The sequence below is a fragment of the Heliangelus exortis genome, chromosome 7 (assembly GCF_036169615.1).
Source record: "Heliangelus exortis chromosome 7, bHelExo1.hap1, whole genome shotgun sequence".
Taxonomy (NCBI): Eukaryota; Metazoa; Chordata; class Aves; order Apodiformes; family Trochilidae; genus Heliangelus; species Heliangelus exortis.
Genome location: NC_092428.1, coordinates 31,901,646 through 31,918,880, shown reverse-complemented (window position 1 = coordinate 31,918,880; position 17,235 = coordinate 31,901,646). Strand labels below are relative to the sequence as shown.

General features: G+C 41.5%; 1 protein-coding gene across 2 annotated transcripts in view; it reads right to left on the bottom strand.

Annotated features, from left to right (window-relative positions):
- Positions 1-16,915, bottom strand: part of ZRANB1 (zinc finger RANBP2-type containing 1) — a 44,344-nt gene extending 27,429 nt beyond the window's left edge. The window contains exons 1-3 of one of the 2 annotated variants that reach the window (XM_071749656.1): positions 16,527-16,915; positions 3,888-3,985; positions 2,236-3,134 (exon numbers count right to left, since the gene is read on the bottom strand). In XM_071749656.1, coding sequence (XP_071605757.1) covers positions 2,236-3,049 — 814 coding nt within the window. In that variant the 5' untranslated portion in view covers positions 3,050-3,134; positions 3,888-3,985; positions 16,527-16,915. The remainder of the gene's footprint in view (positions 1-2,235; positions 3,135-3,887; positions 3,986-16,526) is intronic. The other variant, XM_071749655.1, reaches the window with a different exon arrangement.
- Between the last annotated feature and the right edge of the window lie 320 nt (positions 16,916-17,235).

Sequence of the window (17,235 nt, the reverse complement as noted above, 5' to 3'; positions counted from 1 at the left end):
GAGGTGAGAAGTCTGAAGTTCCCAAATGCTAACAAGCCACCACCTAACAAGCAGCAGACTACACACCAACTCTTCCTCCATTCATTTTCACAAACTTCCCTGATATTTAACACGAATTTATCCCATTTTATAATTGTGTTTGGCAAAGGATGGACAAGTGTTCAACCCAGCTATGAGCTTGCAAGAGCTCCAGTGAGCTCAGAGTCACCATAACTCAGCTGTGAAGAACACATCCTTCAGGCAAACCTGACAGTGAAATTGTCAGTGTGTCACATTAAGACAATAAAACAACCAGCACCTATGTGGCTTATCCCTTTTTGTATTACTGACCTTGCCAATACAGACATGCCCTGCAAAACCTCCTGAGACAACCACATGAAACTTTCATCAGTCTCCCTAAGGTTATTCCTGCTGCAAGGAGTTACGTGGAAAAATCTGTGATGTGCAAAATGAACTGAAATGAAGGACTAATCATCAACAGCTCAGGCTGCTGGGGTTTCCTCCCCACCCCCCAGTTAAAAAGTTGAAGCATTGTAAGTGCTTAAATTATGGAAAGGAATTCATTATATCTTTCAGCATAACAGTAGAAAAAAGCAGCAGACAACTCCATTTGTATTCTGGGTTTCTCACCAAAATCCTCTTGGGATACCTTCAAACTATTTTCATTTTAAAAGGTCTAAATTGTTATTACCTTACAAAATTTCTAGGAACATAGTTCTGAGTTTCATGTACAACTGTATAGTCAGAAGTAACAAGGGTAACTACATACTTGCAAAACTCATGTTCTTAAATATAAATGCAACCATTCCCACACAATTAAATCTGGAAGTGTGAAATATTTTAAGTGACATTGGAATAGCAAAAAAACCAAATCACTTTTAAATAGCTGAAGACAACAAAAATCCTGGCATTTGATACAACTGCTATCAGAAAGCAAGATAAGACTTATAAGGCACACAAACCCCCTCCAACAATTGATCTTAGGTATCTGATAGCTTATGAAATTCCATGCAGAATTCCAGTTGCTTCATTTCAGAAGGCAAAAGCACTGCCCATTTGACAGCATGTAAGGAGCTGAAGGTATCAGGAAATACTGAGGCACCCAACTCCTTTCAAAAGGCAACGTGCTTCTCCAACCATTCACACAAGGCAAAAATAAACTGGAATATTTATTAGCTCAGAGAAACCAAACCCATGACACTCAAAAACGTTTAGATTTGATCAGGTATGTTCAATAGTGCTGCTCTACAAATTAACTTTTTGATCATAACCATGGAGTGACTTCATGAACCATTAAGGAACAGTAGGAGACAGATGAGTAACGTCAGAGTTCCAAATGAGGTGTTTTACTCTAAAAATAGTTCTGTATTCCAAGTGTCTAACCTGCCTGCACAAGATATCTGCTTCTGGGAAGTCATGGCACAAAAGTTAACTCACAAGGTCAATAACTGAAGAAAACCCTGCTCTCAAATGTCTCTGTTCTTTACAGCATGGAGAGTTACCCAGAATTTCCTTTGGAAAGCACTAAAATAAGTAAAAAATAATAAGTAAAAAAACCCAAAACTAGTATTTGAATTTTTTTGAAGCAGCTGACTAGAGAAATACTTTCTGAAAGCCTGTAAACATTTACAACACAGTATCTGTATTAACACAACATTATTACTTTCAAGGTCAGTATTACACATGCAGTTTCTTGGAGCTACATATTTCGGTGTTATTTTTAACATCTGACAGAGCATCTTGTACTGTTGCAAGCTCTACACTGTTTACAAATACTCCCAAGCTGCAGCTGCTGATTCTACTAATGTAACTTGCCACAAAAAAAAAAAAAAAAAAAAAAGAAAAGAAAAAAAAAATACTTTTAGCACTTTTAGCAGTACTATATGCATTACACTTCTGTACACTGGTTTTGTAGTTTTTCCACCTTTGAAAAACTACACAGAACAACAGGACTGGATGACAAGGCTATCCATTTCTACAAAAGGTCAAAAAAGTCCAAGCATAATTGGGAAACACATGTACTCTTGTTCAGGTTATGGATGAATGCTGCACCCTCTCTTAGCAGTTGCTATTTCAGGAACTTCTACATTTGTTTTACATTTTTACATTTCTACATTTAAAATGCAGAGATTAAGAGAAGCTGTATCAAAATCCTACATCAAGTTTGTGCTTTAATTCTTCATTCTCCCAAAACACCACAGGCAAAAGAGTTGAAGGCAGCAGCAAACAACTTACCAACACAGGCATTGAGAAACAGCCAGTCAGTCTTCTTCATTCTATTTTTAATTTGCTTTAGTTTTTTGAAGTCAACCTCAAGTTCCTCCTTGCTGCCAACAGCTCCAGCTAATTCAATTCTTTGGAAGTCCATTTTCACCTCAGATTCACGTTTGGTTGTAGGTGGAGATCTTCTTTGGCTATTACCACTACTACAGCTGCCTCTCCATCGAGCTCTGTCTTGCTCATTGATGATGGATGAAGCCTCTTCTGTCTCTGCCAGTTCTATTGCTTCGATGTTGTTAGGTCTGGGATGATCACACACAACACATTTCCTGGCCTTGGCCCAGTTTTCATATGTACAAACAGAACAAGTCCAGTGCTGAGCCCTTGTGTTTAGTTTATTCCTGTCATTATATTCCTCACACGGATCAACAGAAAAAGGAACCGGTCTGGAACCAGAACCTGAAGACTGAGGAGACTCTGTGGGACTCCTGGTCCTACGTTGAGACAAGCACTGAGTACATCTTATAGCTCTTGGCCAGTTCAAGTAGGTGCACATGTGACAGGACCATTTATTTGCACTTTCCATACTGTAGGAGGATTTAACCCTTGGTCTTGCACTGGAATCCGGGCATATCAAAGGACTGCTCCCTCCTTCAGTGCTGGCAGGATCCCAGTCTCTCCCAATATCACTGGAGCCACTTTTAAATGGATCTTCTGTGATAATTGTCCCACTAGGTCTCTGAGCACGACACATGGTGCATTTGATTGCAGATGGCCAATTTTCATAGGTACAATACTCACAAGCCCATTTAATGCCACGCTCTGACATCGTGCACTCCTTGAAATGAACTGTGTCAGGCAGAAAGCTAAGTAATCAGAATACATCATTAGTACACAAGGGTCGTATAGGAGCTCTGTTGCAAAAAAAAAAAAAAAAAATAAACACACAAAAAAAGTAAATGAGATTTAAACCCACTTGATATGTACAGCACAAAACATAAAAATAAAAAAAATTCAGGCCGAGCAAATGGGCAATTTTTTTTTCTTGGTGAAATCAGAAAATTTAGGGGGAGGAAAACACATTATCAAAACAGTAAACCTTGATCCAACAGCTTTTTAAATACAGAATTCAGGACTTCCTAGTGCAGAAGCAAAATACTCAGCCCTGTATTTCACAGAGTCATTTCTGGAATTTAAGATTTCCAGAGGCTTCCAAAACTAATTCAGTAAGCAAATGCTCCTCAAGCACTGAGAATACTGGAGAAGAGACCAGTATGGCTACAGGAATAAGCCACAAATATCAAATTGTTAAAATAAGGTTCCCTATGAATACAACAGTATAAGGAAAGGAACAGTCTGCACCCTGTGAGGTCTTTTCCAATCCTTCACAGGATTTAGAAGGAAGAAGTGCATCAGGTGGGCAGTTATGCAGTAAGTCAGCAGCTCTTTTGGAAAAGCAGGGGGTAGGAATTTACATAAAATGCATACATTTGAAAATTTTATACATGTGCTTTACCAAGATTAGGTCTTCACTGGACATCCCTCACACCAGTAATGTTACAAAGTTAAAACCCTTCTTGAACACAAGCACCAGCTCTGTGTGTTGAGAAAATACCAGCAGAGTATTTTCACTCCACAAACCAGATTTCAACCCAATTTCAACTTACTTTTTCTCTAATGCATAGGGGATTCTGTCTTCATGCTGGCTCAGACCTCCTCCTCAGATTGCCAAATATGAAGGATGAGACTAAGTAGATAACTATTCCTGTAAACAAAAGGAAAACAGACTCATTATAGGTTTCCTACTGGACCTGAGTAACCAGAAAGTTAATTATTAAATGCCACACCTATTCTGAACCCAATTTACTAGTTTAAACTCAGCCATGACCTGCTGAGACTAACACATATATGGGTTAAATAAAATAAACCACTATTTATAAAGAGCCAGTCATCACACTAGTGACCAATCTGATAAAGGAACTATAATCAAGCAACATTAAATTCACAACAAAACATGTATAAATACTCTTATTTGAAACTTAGGATTGGGAAGGAAAAAAAAAAAAAAAGCTTTGTGTATAGGGCATAATAGAGGGAAAGGGTGAGGCAGGTAGATAAAGGACAAATAGAAAAAAATGTATACAGCCTCTTTCCTCCCTTACCACAGAATAATTAACCAACATATAAGAGTCCATTACATGCTACTTCTAAGCATGCAAAGCTGTTTAAAAAACAAAGTGGTCAAACCAATGGACTGACAACTCCCATTCATCATACTGCAACTCTCTTGGCTGAACAAAAACACCCAGGGTCTACTAAACAAAAACTCAAAAGAGAAGTTGCACAAGAGGATTACACTGCAAACGAGACACATCAGGCTAAAAATCAGTTTATACCTGTCCTCCAACTAGGAAATGTTTGATGAGTTAGTGCACTCTCCACTGAAACACCTTCACACACACACACACACACACACACACACACACACACACAAACACGCCTTGCTCTACCAAGGCATAACTAAATGCCCACTTAAATTTGTCACCTCACTGCCACTGCCTGCCTCCTGGGGACCCAGGCAGGCAGCATGGGTGTTTTTCCAACAGAAATCTATTCCCCAGATCAAGTGGGTGCATGGATGAGGAGCTCTGGTGTGGCCAGGACAGAGGAGAGGCCAGGATTATCCTTTGCAGCAGGGATCCCTTTTTATGCTGTATGGAAAACCAGGGGTGAGCTCACACTAGGGTGCCCATCAGTGAGAAATACTTACATATAAATCAGGATACAGAGGCAACCTGATTTTACCAGAGGTCACTTCATAAAGAAGACTTTTCAGGAATTTGGAGAAGCAGTTTCTCTGCTCCATAAATAAACTGAAGCTTTGTTAAAACACCTCCCATGTAAGTACACTCTGTGCTAGCTTTCCCTATTCCATTTGGCACAGGATTTTTGCCCCCAATACCCAATTAAGTTTTCCAATGTCTCCAACAGTTCTCACTAAGTTTATTCTCCCTGACAGCAGTTGAGTTTTCTGAGATATTAATGTTTTCTAGTTAGGAACACCAGACAGCTGGAGTTGGTTTTCAGAAAGGAGAAGGAAGCAGCACATCGATCCTCGCACCTAACTGGAACCAACAGAACCACTGAGAGCATTTTCACTTGGGTCACACCAAGGAGCACCAGAAAGTGACTGTCCTGACACTTCAGTGCCCAACAGAAGCTTCAGAATAACTTCTCCCTGAGCAGAAGGGGGTCTGTTCTGAGGAGGTAAGGCGTTCACCCAAAAGCCAGCCCAATATACAACATGTGATGACCCCAGAAGGGGTCTGCAGCCATAACTGGGCTCTCATCTACCCTGGTTTGCAAAGCCTTCAACCCAGCACCTCCCATTGCAAACAAATCCCAGCCCACTTTTGGGATGGGGCAAAGAAACAAACAAAGCATCATGTGTTTTACTGATATTAGGACTGGGAAAGCAGATTGCTGCCCAAGCTGAAAAGCAGCTGGTTACAAAAATGATCTAAACAAATACTGAGATACTATTTATGCAACTAAATAGCACAGTACTCTTACAGAAAAGCTTTCATATATGTCATGAGATTAGGTTTTTAGCTGCAATTATTCTCTGTGCCCCTTAAAGCTAGATGCTTTCAGACATAGTTCTTAAAGAATCTCAGTATCTGCAGCTTCAAAAGCCTCTGAGATATGAGCTCATCCCTCTGAACACGAGGCCTCAGGTTATTAAGAAGTAAAGAACATAAAAAAGGCTCAGTGGAGCAATGCAAGTTCTCTTCTTCAATAGCTCTGCCAACACGGGCTATGGCACAGCTAGAGAGGAAATTTTACACTTTTTTTTTTTACTTTTAGGTCTCGATCTGACCCTTAACCCCACCTCAGAGACATCAGGACCATTTGGTTTACTGGTGACACAGAATTCTCAACCAGCCACTGAGCAGTTTGCACCTTGTTCCATTTTTTCAGCATTCCTTTCTTGCCACTCTGCCAGGTTCACTTGTTAATTTAGATTCTTCACAGTGCTTCCTCTCACAAACAGCTAACAGGTGCATGCTCTGAAGCCTAAAAAGCATGAGCAGGAGAGAAATTAAAAGCCACAAATCTCCAGAGAAGTTCCAACTGGTCAGCTTACACTGTTTACATTAAAGTGCTAAACACTTTCTGGACAGACTAGGAGAGCAACTCAGTAGGTTAAAGAGGAGGATTTATTAAATGCTAATAAATCAAGTGACAAAGAAAAATCAAAATGTTACCAGGCTATCTTTTTACTAAATGAAGCCAGTTAGAAAAGGTGACCTAGAAAAGTCACATTTTTTTCTTCTCTTTTCTTTCAGCTTGGAAGAATCTTCTTTTTCAGTGCATGGGAAAACACAAACCAGCACACAGACATTGGGAAGAAACAACCATGTCCTTAAATAATATTTTTATGACAGCACATGCTGCATTCCCCTCAATTTAATTATTCACTGTGCCCAGAAGTTACAAGGCACAACCTAGAGCTACACTTCAGCATGCAACCAAACCCTTCCCATAAACTGGCCAGACACTGATTCAGACCAGTCCACAGTACAGAGTTTTTGCTGGGGTGGTGCTGGCAGAAACCTTACCTAATTATACTGACTGAATCAGTGCTCTCACCTTGGGTTGCTCAGACATACAGATTTTTGGACAAAGTTAACTGCTTCTGTGTTTACAGGGAGCTTGGATACCAGCTTAAGCCTTCAGCAAGACCTGCAAGGCAACCAAGATCCACCCTCCTTCCCCAAAAAGCAGCTGCCTCCCTTAGCCTGCTCCAAAAAGAAAGGCAGGCTGGATTATTTATTTTTAAAACACTGGAACAACTTTTTGAAGAAACATAATGAGTAAAAGTGTCTTGTTCTGAAAGATCTTGCTAACAGCACACAGAATCTATGAACAGTTCGAGTTTTCTCACATCCAACCACAAAAAGGATCAAACAGCAGCACTTTCACTGACTGTGTTCTTTAAATACAATGAAACAGAGCAGTTTAAATGTCCACCTACCAAGGAGGGGTCTCAGTCTGACAGCTGTAATTGCTCACCAACAGCTGGATAATGTTTCTGTGCAGTTTATCTACACAAACTATGGACAAACAGCTTTTCAAGAAAAATTGCCTGTGATTAACCCTACATAATTTGACATTTTCAGAAATATTCCCCCTTGTACTTACTACCTCAAGTTATCTACCAATTGCCCATAAAAAATTAGCAAACTTTGAAAACTCGAGTTCATTTAAACATAAAATAAGCTTTGTAAATAAAACTGCAAAAGGAAAACCTCTTAAAATCACACACATGGATTATCACCTTAAATGGATAAAATAAAACATACACTGAAACTACTCTGAATTTGGAGAGCTGTAGCTGGTTTTGCTCTGTACAAATATAGATATATTAAAAATATTCTATAGAACATATATTATTACATATATATTCTATTATATTTATTACATTATATATATTCTATATTATATATATAGAACATATGCATATTTTAAAAATATTCTATAGAATATATAAGATTATCTTGAGTCAGCCCTCCACAGCAGGAAACAAAGCCATGGTTTGATTTCACAGTTTCCAAACAAATACATTTATAAATGTTGCCACACTACTACTGACTCTAACCACACATCTTTTTAAAGCTTATATAAGGTGACCAAAGGGAATCAGAAAAAAATTGCCAATTTTTAAATACAGCCAGTAGGAAGGTCTAGAAGACAGAGCTGTACACAAACTTAAATCAAAAGGGCCAATTTGTTTCTTTAGTACTTGTAAACTCTCTATAAACCTCCTCAAACATTTCTCACATAAAAGACACTGCTATTTAACTGGCCTAAATTCACTTTTGTTTGCATCCAAGAATCCTTGTGAAGTCTCACACTGTCAAAACACTTCAACAAAACAACTTACATTTTTAAATAACCTATTAGAAATTAATTGCCAAGTAGTAAGAATTGATTCTCATATAAAACTTGCCTTGACTCATTTTCTAAGGTGGACTATTACTGATACTTTCTTCTCTTTACTTACTAGATTTACTCACTACACCTTGCACTATTTACAGTTCTTGCATGACTGCTTTCTTGAGAATTCAGCATAAGCCTCACCAGATCAGAATATTAAAAGAATAAAGCCTGAACTTAGGCTTCTATAGTTTGAAGGGAACTAACAATGAGTTCCACTGTTATCTCTGCAAACTGGTTTAAAAAAAAAATAAATTAAGAACACTGAGCTTGTCTATGGAACAAGCAAATCAGATCAGCACTGGACCTGGAAGCTTTGCTGTAAGGGTAATAGCTGTGTATTAGAGTAATGGAAAGATTACTGCAGAGTCACAGATGTAGGAGCATTTTCTCTATTAGCCTGAATACACTCAAGCAAGGAATTTAACAAGAAAGCAGAGTTTGCTTTGGTTGGCAGGACACTTATTTAAAAATGAAAGGATACTACTTCAAACAGATCAGCATAAAGGAGAAAATACTCCCAAATAAAGTACTGAATTCGATTTCTGCAAGCTGCTCTCTGAGGTTGGGTTCTTGTCTTACAAAATATTTATTCCCTTGCAGTTACCTGGCTGTTTGCTGTGCAGACAGACAGCAGGACCTGGTCCCAGACTGCAGCCACCACCACAGGATGCAGACACCCTTTTATTATCAAATACAGGCACAAAGCAAGGGCTGCTTCAGAAGACAGAGGTTGGTTTGGTTTTTTTTGTCAAACTGCATCACCTTCCCCATCCTCTTCCCAGTAAGAACACTGCTCTTGAAAAGCACAGAGATCACTTAATCCTCCCTTTGCTCCCAAGAAGAGGGGTAGCAGAAGGATGATGCTGTCCTGAGAGGCATCACCAAGTTAAGAGTGGCACAAACCTCAGTTCTGCTAAAGGCCAGATCACTGCTATGTAAATCACAACATTATATAAAAACAACATTAAAGGCACATGCAAAAAGAGAAATTGAAAATATTTTAGTTATAACAGGGTAACTATTTATAATCTGGTACTTTAAATGAGTTCTAACATTATTCTTCAGTTCTGGTAGCCTGAACTGTCAACAAATACTTTCTACTCCAGATTTTTAGGTTTGACCTCCATCACTGTATATAACTTTTTATCTACTCTTATAAGTCAAAATTCAGAAAGACTTCATCTTGACAAAGAAACATGCTGCAAGGGACTTAGTTCTCTTACCAAAGAAGAACATCTGAAAAAGCAGATAGCAACTTTTGAAAACATTTAGAAGTTGGGCAAATTCTCAGAGACTTCACTTCAACACAATTTTTAAAAATGCTTTTATTTAAATGTATGGACTTGTATTGCTCTTCAAAGGAGCTTAAATCTACTTTATGAGGTATTTGTGGTAGTCAGAAAACTTACACTGATTTTGCTTCAGCTTTCTTTTCAATATTCTGTTCACACTTCCAATCCAACTGCCATCATTTCAAATAAACCTTAAAGCCTGACTCTGCATAAGCAAGAGAATTTACACCCAGTTTCCATGCAAGAGGATGCCTGATTTTGCAAACATTCTATGCAGCAACAAGTCAAACATTTGGCAAGTTTCATATCCTAGGAGACATCTGAAATAAAAGGATGCAGACCTAGCTATAAACACATTCTTCTGCACAAGCTCAAAACTCAGCACAGAATTAGCAGGTATTTGACAAAACTAAACATTCACTTTCTGCTGTCTGTTCTTATTTTCACGTTTATCTCTTGAGACATTTTTTTGCTTTTAAACACCACAATTAATCCTGCTGGATAACTGGCAAAGTACAAGTTTCCATTTTATTTGGTGCTCATCTCACATGAGTCAAACTACATACAGCTCTATTAATTCTGTGAGTAAAAGCTAAGAGAACCTTCACTGCTGAAAACAATCTATAAAAATAACAGGAGCAGCTTGCAGCCCAGTCCTCGTATTTCAGAACAGTTAAATTTTTTCAGGGGTTTTGTTTCAAAGTCAATTAAAACTGAACAACTGTTTAGATGAGATGGAACTACACATCAGGATGGACTAAATACCACTGCTTACTTAGAAACCAATACCATTTGGGGAAATGAGAGTAAGCAGATCAACAGTTACATAATGCACAGCATCTCCCACACAATACTAATCAAAAACCAAGCAAAGTGACTCAAAATAATGAGCTGTGGCAGAATATTCACATAAATACAGCCCGAGACATTTAATTAATCTGATCATCACGAACACTCAGCAACAGATTAATTCTGACTCATGATACAGTAACAAAGATGAAACAATACACAACAGAATTGTTAAAACTTCATTTTGAAGATGGTTGCACTGAACAAAGCACCCAACTTGAACAAGAAGATTCTTTCTACAAAGAGAGGTCAAACCCAAGAGCAGAGAGTATCTGTGTTTAGACTGTGTGCCTAAAACAGGAGACTCATTTTGTTTAGAGCTCAGCCATCCTCCCAGGAGCTGAGGAAAACCAGATGCTGTGCTCTGAAGGAAACCACACTGTGGAGTCAGACCTCAAAACTCAGAAACACTTAAACCCCTCCAACAACCAAGGAACATTAAGACTTGTACATCTGCCATTCAGTTCTAGTATTTATCCTCTGGAGCTCCTCAGGGGGGGCTGACCAGAAATAAGACCCTGGCTACATGCAGACATAAGTCACCATTTGGTGGAGAAAAACCACCTGCCCCCAAATGGAACAGGGAAACACAGACTCAACATCAGTTTGAGGGAAGTGTCCCCTCTAATTAATGGCAAACTCTAATGGTTTAGAGTTAAAACTGCCTTTGGTATCTACATTTACAGCTGGGCTACATGTAAGGTGAGTTCTAGTTCAGGTAAGCTACACATGCTCCACTGATTTTATCCAGCTCTTCTTAAAATACTGGCTAGACACCAAAGGAGAAAAAATTAAAAATCACTACTGTGGATGTTGCTGCTTAACCTAGCACAAAATATCAAGTATCACAGGGAAAACAAACTCAAACTCTTTTTGGAGAAAGAGTGATAAAAGTTGAGGGGTTTAACCCTATATTAGCAACCTATATTTTCCTTATAATATGTAACAACAACCCCAAGTTAAGCACTGCAAGGTACTCTGAACTGCTAGAAAGTTTCAGCTCTGAGACAGTAATCCTGATTTCAGGGGGTGGTTTTAACTTTCTGCTAGAGACAACACTGCACAACTTTCTTTAAATAAACCATTTAAAAGCCATGAGGTGACAATTATTTTTATCTTTGCCAAGCTAAACAGTAATGCGGAGGCCAGAAAAAAAAAAAACAAAAACCATAAATAGCCCAGCAAACCATCCCAACCCCTCAGCAAGATAAAAATTACCTTGTCAACAAGCACACAGTAAGGGGAAGCCTTCATAGCCAAAAACTAAAGCTAGAGGCCCATCCAACAGAAGGAATAAACAACAATCAGCTGGTAAGACACCAGTACAAAGTAGCCCTGGCTTATCAGGAGTGTGAATTTAATTTAAAAAAAAAAAAAAAAAAAGAAATTAAGAAAGGCCTACCTAACATAAAAACACTTCTTGAAACTGCAGAAGACTCAGACCTGTAGATTGAAGCTGTTTCAGAGAGGGAATCAGATAGCATCAAGTAATAAATATGCCAGCTGTCTGGCTGAATCCCTGCTTAGATACTTGGAAGATGAATGGAGACAGAAGAAATAATTTCAAGCCCATTAGCCTGAAAGAAGGATAAGTCAACACTGAGACAATGCACTTAGGTCATTACAACCATAAGAAAAAGAATTCCCTCCTTGAATCACCTTCATAAAGCAAATTTCCTATTTTTCTTGCTAGAATTATCCACATTTATGACACTCATGGCAGGCAGATAACCAAGTGACTATGTGCCCAGAGCCAGGTGGGTGTCAAATGAATGGACCTGCAGCTTCAAAGCCCCTGAGAGATGACCTGATCCTAATAGTTCTCATCTCCTGAAAACAAAACAGAACCACCCAAGTTTATTTTTCTTTCCAGAGTCATGTAAACCATGGTTCTGACAAGCTTCCTTAGCTGAGGAAAGCTAACTCCTGAAGATCTAGAAGACAGAACAACACCAATATAATTTAACAAAGTTTCTTCATGCCTGCAAGCTCCCCAGTATCTCAGACTGTTCCAGTTTCATTAACAACAGCTGGTCAAGGCTAGATGCTAGATCAAATCAAAGTCAAAAAAAAAATAAAAAAATAAAAAAAAAAATCACATGAAGGACTTCTAAGCCTCACGATTTGTTTACAAAAATGATGGCAAACATAACCCAAACAGAACATGGCTGTGTGCTGGTTTAGGACATCGTGGGAGGGAGAAGAAGGAAAAAAAAAAAAAAAAAAAAAAAAGGAGGGGGAAGACTGCAGCCTCCTTGCTCACAAGTGACAGTTTCAGCAAGAAGTCCTATTTACACCCCCCAAAAAAGACACAGGTCCATCCCTCCAGTCCCCCCCAGCCCCTGGACAGCAGCTGCATCCCTGGTACTCATTTTGTACCTAGCTCTCATTACTGCAAGGATTTTCAGCTCAATTCCAAGCAGAGATTGGAAGACAGATGTCAATCCTGTGGATTCATTTAGCAATTCTCCAGCATTTGTCTCCGAAGTACTAATTTCTGTTAACTGAAATTATACATGTAAACATAAGCAAAACCAGCACCCACTCTAAGAAAAAAAAAAAATCCTCCTTACTAGAAATTAAAACAATGCTGCAATGGTATCCTTGATTTAAGAACAAGCAGAACAGACTTCATCAGGATAAATTCAAATAACCAAGGGGAAAAATGCCAACTTAATTTTATCTGCTGTACAGTAGGAGATGTAAGAGGGCTGCAACCTTGGGTGGTTCATGGACACGATGCTCCACAGATACCAGCAAGCACCACTCTTCCCAGTGTATCCTTGTAAAACCAGGACCTACCATTCCCTTTTGCTTTCTGGAATCACAGCAGCTCTCTCAGACAGTTCAAACATCACTGCACTCATTCCCCACTACACCTCTCTGCAGTCTTCACAAAAGGGAGGTTCTTCCTATATGGGACAGCAGCACATGAAAAAAGCTGGTTTGAAAAATGCCAAGCAAGGTGGATACAACCCCAGTTGGAGTGCAGAGCTGCTGAAAACCTGCCCATGCCACACAGAAGGAGAAAATACTAAATAATCTGCATTCTGATAGACTAATGTGTTCTCAGAATTGATGCTGAAGTACTACAGTCCTTCCTTTAGAATATGGTGACTGTCACTGACCCCAAAGGGGTAACACTCCCATTAATAATCCTGTGTTTCAACACAGCTCCAGAATTAACTGCAGATGTATGAGAAGCTGTGCTTCAGCAACTGGTGATGCAAAAATGAACAGTCTGATCCCATCCAAGTTAAAGCAGTGTGAGCTATGCAAGAGCCACAGAATCTTTCAGGTTGGAAAAGACCCTTGGGATCATCCAGTCCAGCCATCAAGAAGTGCTGTGAAAAAGGAGAAGTACCAGGAAATTTCCCACGTTTGAGATCTTAACTGGAAGATACAAGTTTTCTTTTTAAGGTATAACAAATTCCATTCAACTGACATCACCAAGTTATAATTATCTGTTATTTAACCAACTCTACCAAGCTATACCATTTGACAAGTGAAGTGATAAGCTCTTCATCAGCTGTGCTGAAAAAAAATAATTCTCTTTTCAATTTTGCCTCATTTCTCTCTTCCCATGTAGTACTCCTTTACAAAAAATAGAACTTAAGAACTTTGTTATAGCCAAGCCAGACATTTTCAGCTGCCAAACTAAAGTTTAGTTCCATTTTAGAACCAAGAGACTGTGGATCATAATTCATGCAGTTAAAATGAGGATTAGTTGTTGGCATAAATTTTGAACAGCTCAAAATAACTCAAGTCTTCAAGTTCTGAGGGGAGGAAGGGGTTATGAGACTGGTAACAGAACTGGCAGTAGCAATCTAAATGCTTTGCTGCCATTAGGAGATGGTCCATCATGATAAAGAATGGATTGATCTCAAGTTCTGCACAATCTCAAGGCAGCTGATATGGCAAAGGGAAGCTGGAAAGAGAAATGTGAACACCAAAGTGAAGACCACATGAAAGAGCCAGGAAATCTCACATCAAAGTTCCTGAGAGCACATTTGATTATTTGATTTGCTGTATTAAAATCACCTCCCATACAACCAGTGAAGTATTTTCTACCTCTGACTTACTTACAGATCCATCTTGCAAAGAGCCCCAAAGAGGAATGGGGTTTCCTGTAGCCAAGGAATTTACATACCAAGTGACATAATAATCAGCATGGCCATACACAAGGCTACACAGAGCTGAAGATGTTTCTCTGACCAATTTTAACTAGTCCTCAGGTTAAGTCATGCTTCTGTGATGAATCCAGTTGATGCCTTTATGCCACTCAACATTCCAATTAAATTAATATTTTTAATTATACTTCTGAGAAAATGCTAATGGATACAACTCAACAATAACAGATTATGGCCTCGTTGGTCATACCCATCTGCCTGCCCTTGCCTAAGCTGCATAAGGTAATAATTTCTTTTTTTCTTCAAGAGAATGACCTCTTAATTACGAGTTTCACAAATCCTAGGGAACCCAACACATCCAAAAGCATTATTCTCCCTTAATGCTGGGACAGACTTAAATCAGAAGTGATCTTTTACATCAGAAACACTCAACTCCACATGCCAAGATGCCAACTCAACCTGGGCTAGAAGGAGGCAAATACATCTCCTGCTGCTCACCTGGTTCTTCTCTGTGTAACCACTGAAAAAGGAGGAGGGGGGAGAAAAAAATAAAACAGAATTGGGCTTCACAAACCTCTTTGAAGAAGGAAAGACAAAAATAAAGTGCCACGGATCTCCCCTGAACTATCCCTAGCAGGTTCTGCTCACATCAGAAGGAGTTTTTACACACTATGTGCCAGAGAAAGGAGGAAAGTCAAGGCATCACACAGAAGACATCTCACCTCCCAGTTTTTGCAAAAAGGAGTTAAAACTCAGGCACCTGCTCCACCACTCCTGACAGAAGAGGTGGCTGGTGAGTGGAGAGTGTTCAAGCAGAGCACAAAGCCCATCAAACAACATTTGTTTACCCCATCGGCTCCCAAGTATTCTAGAACGAGTTGTCATTATGGGCATCACTGAAAGGCAGCGTGGAATGAAAAAAAGTTCCCTGCACCTGGGCAGGAGACCCAGGTTCATGTTCTCCCATCGTTTCCCCATCCTCGGGGAGCAGGGAGCACTGCAGGGATGGATGGATGGAGCATCGGAGGGGATGGAACACTGGAAGGAAGGAATGACTGCCTGCCTTTTGTCACTCCAGATAAAGGACTCCCAGACACATCCATGACCCCGGCAGAGTTTTACCTCCCCCTGGCAGGACACTGCTGCAGTCTGGGACTGTGAAGGGAGAGTCAGAAAAGGCTCTGGGTTACCCCTAACCGAACTTTCCTAATTATTATTTTATTTTTAAACTTCAGGTCACCAAAAAAAAAAAAAAAAAAAAAAAACCCACACACAAAAAAACCACAATCTCGATTCTGAAATACTTGTTTTGGGCTGGAAAAACAGACCAAGCTCTGCATGCACGGCAGTCCCTGCTATGGGCAAACAGCGTGGAAGTTCTGCTCGCCAAAGCAGAGAGATTCCAGCAGCCAGGAGCTCCCAGCACAGGGATCCAAACAAACACCTCCAATATGGAAAAGAAGGAAAGAGGAGGAGGAGGAGGAGGAGGAGGGGGAAAGAAGAGAAGCGAGGTGCAGGCGAGGCATTAACCTCACCCCAGCAGAGCGGGGGGGCTGCAGCATTCGGAGAATCAGCCCCCAGGTGAGTAATAAACCAAAACAATAACAAAAACACATCAAGTTTCCTGCCTTTGTACCTCAAACTCTCCTCGATACAGCACAACTTGCTCCAACACGGAGGGAGAACCGCGAAAAGCCCGGCCTCCCCCTGACCCCCCCCAGACACCCACCCACCCCCCGAGGGTCACGGCGGAGAAGCCTCAGGACTCCCCGGACCCTGGAGGGCGAATCCCGGACCCTGGAGGGAGAATCCGGGACCCTGGAGGGAGAATCCGGGACCCTGGAAGGCGAATCCCGGACCCTGGAAGGCGAATCCCGGACCCTGGAAGGCGAATCCCGGCGGGGGCTTCCTCAGATTCCCACCCCCCCCTCCTCAACACCGCCGGGCCCGCTCCCCCCCCGTCCCCTCCTCCGCCAGCGCTGCCCAGGGAGAGGATAGGGATAAGGATAAGGGATAGGGACAGGGCCTTTACCTCACCGCCGCCGCCGGGATCGGTCCCTGAGGCAGACGCTGAGCGCTGGAAGCCGCCTGCGCCCCGCACCGCCGACCCGCACCGCCTCCCCCTCCCCTCCCCTCCCGCCCCCCCCGGCCCCGCTGCTTGCGGTGCTCCCCCCGCTCAGGACATGGTCTCTCCCGAAGCGGCGGAGCTGCCGCGGCGTCGGGCGCTCCCACTCTGCTCAGCGGGGGGGGGGGGTTTGGGGGGTGAGGTGAGGAGGGGGCTGTGGGTGTGGGGGGAGCCTCTGCCTCTCACCCCGCTCCCCGGGCTCCTCTAATGGCGGCGTCCGGAGCGGCCCAGAGCAAAATAAACCCCATACGGGCAGCGGCCCGCACGTCAGCCCGGCCTCAGGCCCTGCCCGACGCTCATTGGGCGAGAGGAAGCTTTCCCCCTCCGCCAATCAGAGAGCGGCTCTTTGGGCTGAGCGGGGTGATGTCATCCCTGCCGCTGGGGCACCGGGGGGCGGGCAGGGAGAGCGGGGGAGGGACCGGCCCGGTACGGACACCCCGGAGAGGGGACACCCCGACACCTTGTGTCACCATGTGTCACCATGTGTCAGCCTGACACCCCGTGTCGCCCTGTGTCACCCCGTGTCACTATGTGTCACCCCGTGTCACCCGGACACCCCGTGACACCCTATGTCACCCTGTGCCACCCCAACACCCTGTGTCACCTTGTGTCAACC